Here is an 8,399-nt window from a genome sequence, read left to right on the forward strand (position 1 = left end):
AGAGAGAGAGAGATTCTGACTAAACTTCTGTGAGGGCGATTGATCAGCGGCAAGAGACCAGGTTTGGCATCCTCTGGTGGTGACCGGTTGCAAAGCAAACCAATTTTTCAGGTTTTGATACGAAAAGCGAAATGGCAAAAAGGAAAAAAGAGGGGTAATATGGTCGTTTGGTTAAGGTTAACCGTGGTAAACCAGCTCCAGTTTAAGGAAGCATGTGTTTGAGAATAATTTCTCTATCCAAAGGAGATTTATAAATTTTTAAAAGTGAGGCATGTTTTGGTAATTAGTTAAAAAATAAACGCGTTCTTTGTAAATTTTTCAAAAAAAAAATGTTTGGATATAAAGTTGCACTCTCTTTTTCTTTTTTCGAGTGTTGGGAATCGATCCCCGCCCCCTGGCTAGACGCAATAGGCGTCCTGCTAGGCTGCTACTGCGTCTCCTAGCTCTTGGTTGCTTCAAAAAGGCAAAAGGTTGTAACAATACTTTGTTCTTATTGCGGGTTACATCATACTGAGTTAGCAGCATGGGTCTTGTGGGGACAGTACGGACGTTCTGGACAACACCAGGCCAGGATTCAAAAGGGGCAAACATGTTTGTTTTGATCACAGGTTACAGTAGTAAAAGTTTTATTCATACATTCTCAAGCATTAACTTTCTCATGTTTGCTTTTTAGTTGTGAATTTAAGTTGGGTAAAAATTTATCATGTAAGAATGTATCATGTCATTACTTTAACACATTTACTGCTAACCATTAATGCTTGTTAAAGTTTTATATAACTTGTAAAACTTTCACAAGTTTTAAGGCTTCAACATTCACAGATGAGAATCACATTCACGGGTTGCATGTTTTCAATGCTCCTCTGAAAGTTCTAAACTGTAATTCAGAATTACAAGAAACCTATGAAAGTTATAGAATCACAGGTTGCAAACCTTATTTTAACCACCCTTATGAATGGTCATTTTGGTTGGTCAAAGTTTGACCTAGGCTTGAAATAGGGTTCTTGGCCATATTCGATTAAGATCACAAGGCATTGTTCTTTGGCTGGGTTAGGCTTTTGTTTGGCTAGGTTTGCTAGGTCTTTTAGGCTAGGCTTTACCTAGGATTAGTGCTTGAATCTGACTTGTTTTTTCTAACCTACTTTGATCTACAATCTAACATTTGCTACGGTTGGACATAGTTGGGATTTGATTCTTTAACCTAGTTTAAATGAGTTCAAGCCAATTTGATGGGGGTTTGACCTAACCTAATAAGGATTTTAACCCAACTTTATTTGGTTTCCACAAATTTTGACCAGATTTTTAATTAGATTTTACTCATTTTCATCAGTTTTGCCTACTTTTGACTTTACTTTGGCCTAATTTGGAACTGTTTGGGGTTTGACCCAGTCTTCACTTGGTTCAAACAGTATATTTTGGCCAAGACTTGACTTGATCAAATGTAAGGTCCAAATCAAATGTGCGCTCCTCAAGAAGGTGTTTTCAGAAGTTTAAGGATTTTTTTCAAATAATTTTTGGTAAAATTTGAGGTGTGAGCACCCCCAAGATAAAGTCAGTTTATCCAGGATGTGGATTAGGTCAAGGGTATCCCAAGGTCCCTCTGATGTTGTTCATTCAAGCAATAAACGGCATCCATCCAGCATGGATTGATGGCTCATGTTCCAAATGGCCCCACAAAAAACCCTTTCATAGCATTAATGCCTTAGATGATGGGCATCAAAGCATCTAAAATTAGGGGTGGGCATCAACGCATCTAAAATTAGGGGTGGGCATCGGGCCGGCCCGGGCCCCTTTAGAGATTGGTCAGCCGGGCTTTAAGTATAATTTAATTTATTTATTTATTTATTGAAAAATAGGATACGATGGCACATGGAATTTTTAAATTTTTTAATTAATAAAATTTAATTTTTGATATTTTAATATTAAAAATAAGTTGTTAAAAAAATACTAAAATCTATTAAAAATATCAAAAAAAATAGCAGTTTGTGTTTGTGTTTGTGTTTGTGTTTGTGTTCTTGTCCACTCGTGTCATAAGGGATACACCACAAAAATGGCGTGTCATTGTCAAATAGCTCATATATGCACGTCTCTTTTTAAAGAATAGTATATTCACAAAATCATTCTTCCACTAAGTGGCTTCCCTTCCATTTTTCAAAAATCATTCCTACCATGGCAAAATCATCATTAAGGGTTTCAGATCATGTGAAATAGCTCATATATGCACGTCTCTTCTTAAAGTATAATATATTCACAAAATCATTCTTCCACTAAGTGGCTTCCCTTCCATTTTTCAAAAATCATTCGCATGACAAAACCATCATTAAGGGTTTCAGAGCATGTCATTTGTCAAATGAGGGTTACCCTCATCTGACAATCCTGACCGTCTATACTACATTTACGATGATGACGCGTGGCAGCCATTTTTCCGCCCAAAGCATAACCCAGAGAGAGAGAGAGAGTAACGGTGTTGCGCCGTTACATTTTGAACATAAAAAAACTGAAAAAAGTTGAAAAAAAAATGAAATCGAAACTTTCCTCTCTCTCTCAACGCCATTTCTCTGCAAATCTTACCGTTGTCACTCTTGAGTTTTAACCACTTGCTATATGTGGTTGATTGTCTTGATGATGGCCACAAACTCTTCGACCAAATGCCATAACTACAGTATTTGTGTGGGATTCCCTTATATCTGGGTACGTTGAGCAAGGCCAGTATGAGAATGCAATGTTTCTCTCCCCCCAAATGGATGAGAAGGGTGTTATTCTCATACGAGAGAGAGAGAGAGAGAGAGAGAGAGAGATTCTTCCCCATCGAACCACCGCAAGATTTGCAGAGAAATGTGGTTGAGAGAGTGGAAAGTTTCGATTTTCTTCCTTTTTACTATCTTCAGCTTTTTTTTTTTTTTTGAAGTTTCAAAATGTAACGGCACAACACCGTTACTCCGTCTGGGTTATGGTTTGGGCAGGAGAATGGCTGCCACACGTCATCATCGTAAAGGTGGTATGGACAGTCAGGATTTTAAGATGGGGATAACCCGCATTTGACAAATGACCTGATCTGAACCCATCATTAAGGTAGCTTGTGGTCACAAGAAGAGTACTATTCTTTTTCTTTCATAGCAGAGCTGGGGGAATTAATGCCCCCTCCCTCTCGGACAGTTATGCAACCTCCTACATACCAGTGAGTTTTGAAGTATCGTCCATATGATATGATAGGCAAGATTATGAAAAAAAACTTTTTTATTACTCCACATAATATATGAGAAGATACTAAATGATGACATGACATCTATCTTCTTTTTTTATTGACAAAAACATCTATCTAATTAATTCACCATTGCCACCACCATGCTTCACAACCCTACAAAATCTAACAGATGCTGTTCATGACAAGTGCAAAAACAACTGGCTTCTGCTTGTAAACTGCCTGTGCTTAGCAGTGGATTCTACTGCAGCCCCTCTGATACAGAGTCTCTACTTCTTAAAAAGGAGGAAGCCGTCTATGGCTTCGAGTTGGCTACTGACCTCAGGCTGGAAGATGATGCTCTTGCTTTCTGCTCATACCATTCACTGTAAAGGGTATTTTTATTAATTTTATGTGTAAATGGCTCTCTCTCTCTCTCTCTCTCTCTCTCTCTCTCTCTCTCTCTCTCTCTCTCTCTCTCTCTCCAACGAAAAACCTGGAAAATGTTTTGATAAGTGCAAGACTTCCTTTAATCATTCGTCAAACCACTTGTCCAAGAGAATCAGGTGCCGACTCCAATTGGGAACATGTGCTTTCTGGATTGGTGGAGAACAATGCTTTTCATTGTGACCATGATCACAGTGACACGAGCTGCATAAGTTCCATGTGACATGAGATTATGTATTTCCCCAACTCAAAAAGGGTCGCATTCATTACTTTGTTGTTTAATACCCGCCTACGACCCTTCACATGCAAAGAGTGTCACCTTTTTTATGTTACATTGCGCCCACGACCATCTTCCCTATATGAGAAATGGAAATTGATGCTCATCACAGAACTAAAATGCTATTGCTTCTTTTCACACTCATCGTCTCTATCTGAGGCATAGCACCAAAAAAAATGGAAGTTGAACACAACCAGTTGCCCACACCAGAAGCTACTCATCAAAGACGCAACAAGAACTGGCTTCTCCTTGTAAACTCTCTGTGTTTAGCAGTGGGTTCTACTGGAGGCCCTCTACTGCAGAGGCTCTACTACTTCAAAGGGGGAAATCGCCGATGGTTTTCGAGCTGGCTCCAGACCGGAGGTTGGCCGATGATGCTCGTGCTTCTGCTCATATCATATGCTCATCGGCGCCGAACTCTGCACTGCAGAACTCCAATCTGCGTCATCACACCGAGGCTAGCCGTGGCTTCCGCTTGCGTCGGTGTGATAACCGGACTTGCCAACTTCTTGTACTCGTTCGGGCTCTCATACTTGCCAGTTTCGACTTCATCTCTCCTGTTATCCACACAGTTGGCTTTCACTTCAGTGTTCGCATTCGTACTTGTGAGGAACAAGTTCAATCCCTTCTCTATAAATGCGGTGGTGCTGCTTATCATTGGCTCGGCAATGTTGGGAGTCCATGCTAGCAAAGACAGACCACAGAATGTCTCTGATTCCGAGTACTACTTGGGTTTCTTTCTGACAATTGGAGCAGCTGTGCTGACTGGGTTGATACTGCCTCTTGCAGAGTTGATTTATATCAAGGCCAAAAGGAATGTAACATATACGTTTGTATTGGAAATGCAAACGGTGATGTCGATTACCGCTACTGTTTTCTGCACCGTTGCTATGGTGGTCAACAAAGACTTTCAGGTAAACTATGGATCGATTCGGGGCGGGCGTGAACAAAGGTTTTCAAGGAGGTTTTTTGTTCGGTTTTTTGGCTTTTTAATATAACTATGATGGTGTAATATACAAACATGGTTTTATAGGAAACAGCTCTTAGATCGTCTGATAACAGCATATGAGCAGGTTTTTTAGGGTTTGAAAATCAATATTTTAGTGCTTTAAAAAATACGTATAAATATCAAAAATTCCTAATTTAAAATATGTTGCTTATTAAATAAATGATAAAAATCCAGTATGTAGAGTTAGATTGACAAAAAACTTGATTGTTAGGGACGCCACCTGATCATCATTAGTTATAGATTTTGCACTTTCTTTAGGTTTCAGGGTTTCCCTTTCTTTCTTTCTTTCTTTATATATATATATATATATATATATATATATATATATATATATATATATATATATATATATATTGGTAATGATAAGATGCTCGAGTACCTACTCTCACCTAATAAAAACTTTAGATTTTCAAATTTCTTAAACCATTTTTGTTGATCAGACCCTAAAGATATAATCTGTAAGCATTATTTAATAGAAAACATGTTTTGGATCATGTGATTATAGCATACATGCATGTCTTTTAAGACCTTTTAAAATCAATGGCTTACAATATATCAAAATTTTATGACTTAAAAAATTATATTTTTGTATCCAAAAAACATGATGCAAAGCATATCAAATAAACTATATTGATATTGAGTACATCCATAGGGTTTAATTGAAAATATACAACCTACAACCGTCATTTCTAGTATGTGGGAGTAGGTACTCCCGGAGCACCTTAGCATATATATATATATATATATATATATATATATATATATATATATATATATATATATATATATATGTGTGTGTGTGTGTGTGTGTGTGTGTGTGTGTGAAAGAATGGATGGTTCTACCTTTTTTTGGTAAGGTTCTATGAGGACTCTCCAAAATTCATACTTTCAAGTGTTTTTTGTTTGATCTGAACCATTGGATGTATTTATCATTGTTTTTTTACTAAGAAACAAGCTTTATTTCAAATTGATTTGATGTAAAAATATAAATATTTTATCATCAAATTTTAGTATAATATCAACAATTGATTTTTTTACCTCTTTAAAATACACATTTGAGCATAAAAAAATCCTAATCACATACATGTTCTTTATTGAGTAAATAATGATAAACACATTTAATGGTTTAGATCATGCAAAAAATGCTTGAAACTACTATTTTTTGGATGGTCCTAACGGAACCTAAGAAAAAAGTAGGATCATCCTCCTTTTTCATACACACAATTCTATGGTGGTACACACTTGATTTACGCGCTAAAAGAAAAATCAAACCTTTGGATCATTTTTAGCATATTCTAATTACTAATTTTTTGTGTTAAAGTTGAACCAAACATGATGTTTTATACCATTTTAAACCACCCTTATCTTCAAGAATTGATAGCCTTGATTTTGACGGTTTCAAAAATGAATCTTGTAGTGTTACAAATGATGAAAGTTACTAATATAGTAAATAAACCAGTTAAAGACATGTACGGTTAGATCTAACGTTTTGTAGTTAGATCTATACAAACAAGTGTGTACGACCATATGGTGTTATGGTATAGAACCGCTATATATATATATAGCTAACATTTGTTCATGTCCGCATTACTTACAAATGAGTTTTCTTTTTCATTGTTTTTATTTTATATTATATTTTAAGAAACTAACCCTACAGATGTGATCTGTTAGTGGAGGTTGGCTCTTATGACGTGAAGGCATAATTTTATGAGCTTTGAAAAATCAACATCGTACAATAGGCGATACTTTTTTAGCTCATAAAATCGTGTTTTTTCATGAAAACACATGATCCAAAAGCCGATTCCTAGCATTTGGACAATGCTGAATCCATCCATGAGGTCGGATTTGGTCAATATGACTCATTTGGACTGAGGTCGACATTAGAAAATGGTGTGTGTGCGCGTGTGTGTGTGTGTGTGCGTGTGTGTGTGTGCGTGTGTGTGTGTGCACGCATGCGCGCCACCATAAGTATGAACTAGGCACGGATGCGGCGTTTACGGCAGTTTTTCCTTAATCAGAATCACAGATTATCATAGTGTTTGTACGCATGTTGTTTGTAGTCACTATTTTTGGCATGGTTGCTGTTTTCCAGGTTATTGCAAGAGAAGCAAGTGAATTTGGACTCGGTGAAATCAAGTATTACACAGTACTTGTTGTGAGTGCGATCATGTGGCAGCTCTACCTCATCGGGGCAGTGGGTGTCGTCTTTTGTGCTTCATCGCTATTTAGTGGCATCCTTATTGCTGTTTTACTTCCCTTAACACAAGTGCTGTCCGTTGTATTCTACCGTGAGAAATTCAGTGGTGACAAAGTCATTTCATTGGCCTTATCTCTTTGGGGCTTTGCCTATTATTTTTATGGAGAGTACACTCTAAACAAAAAGAAACCAAAGCAAATACCGCAAGATGAAGAGGTTAGCACTTCATAAAAGACTCTTCTATTTTGCTCTTTGCATGTATGAACAATTAAACATCACATGGTGATGCCTTGTGTAAGTTTCCTTGATGAGTATCGTTGTCATTCGATGGAATCACTTTAAAGTTGCACATGCGCATATATGCCTTTGTGGTTAGATATTAGCTTTCAGTCAACATAGACTTAAAAATATAGTTGTGTTCTGCGCGTGCCAATATGGGTTCGCAGTCGATAACATCAACCAGTTGGACACCATGCATTGACAGGTGGTGACGATCCATATTGACAACGCGGAGGTATTTTCTTGCACCTGGTACAATCACAAGTCTTCTTCTCCTATCCCATATTCATTATTTGATGAACTCCTGAAAATTAAGGGTGTGTTTGATTACACGTTTAGTGCGTCACAGGGCATGCTGTGAAAGCACGAGATGTGCCCCCAATCAAACAACTGCAGACGCATGTCCCAAGTTCCCCCCCCCCCCACAATTGGGGACAGTTTCACAGTTAAAAAAAAATCGGGGTAGGGTGCGGGGATACCCAACTGCCCCCTCATTCATTTTTCTCTCCTTCAAAGGTAGGGTGGCCATGGACTCCGTCCAGTGATGACAACTCTCTCTCTCTCTCTCTCTCTCTCTCTCTCTCTCTCTCTCTCTCTCTCTCTCTCTCTCTCTCTCTGTGGCTGGTTAGGGTTTGTGATAGCAGCGAGGGGTTTGAAGAAGAGTGGGAGGATGAGAATGGCATGAGAGATAGAGAGGCCCACATATTTGGAAAGGAGAAAGAAGAAATCTTCTGTGAAAATCTAAGGGGTCAGTATCTTTCAAAAAATAAGAGTCAATCCTACTATAATATTCATCAGTAGGATAAATTGATAAATTTTTAATTAAAATTGAATTAAGAATATTTCCTTACAATATTGATATACAAGTATTTATAGGCCTCTAACCCACCAAGATGTTTTCATACTGTAAATCAGTTTTGGAGAGATTGTATCTTCAACCAAAAGATGACAATGCCCCTAGGGAGCCTTAAGCCGGGTAGAAGTACCATCTTGCCCTGGTTGGGCGTTGAAC

At 37.7% G+C, this 8,399-nt stretch overlaps 1 protein-coding gene across 1 annotated transcript; it reads left to right on the forward strand.

Annotated features, from left to right (window-relative positions):
* Positions 1 to 4,078: 4,078 nt before the first annotated feature.
* Positions 4,079 to 7,353, forward strand: LOC149816213 (purine permease 1-like). Its single transcript, XM_089987968.1, has 2 exons — positions 4,079 to 4,816; positions 7,004 to 7,353. The coding sequence occupies exons 1-2, from the start codon at positions 4,079 to 4,081 to the stop codon at positions 7,337 to 7,339; spliced, it is 1,074 nt and encodes a 357-aa protein (XP_089844094.1). The 3' UTR covers positions 7,340 to 7,353.
* Positions 7,354 to 8,399: the final 1,046 nt, after the last annotated feature.

Source organism: Nuphar pumila, chromosome 14, assembly GCF_984573655.1.
Source record: "Nuphar pumila chromosome 14, dmNupPumi1.hap1.1, whole genome shotgun sequence".
Classification (NCBI taxonomy): domain Eukaryota; kingdom Viridiplantae; phylum Streptophyta; class Magnoliopsida; order Nymphaeales; family Nymphaeaceae; genus Nuphar; species Nuphar pumila.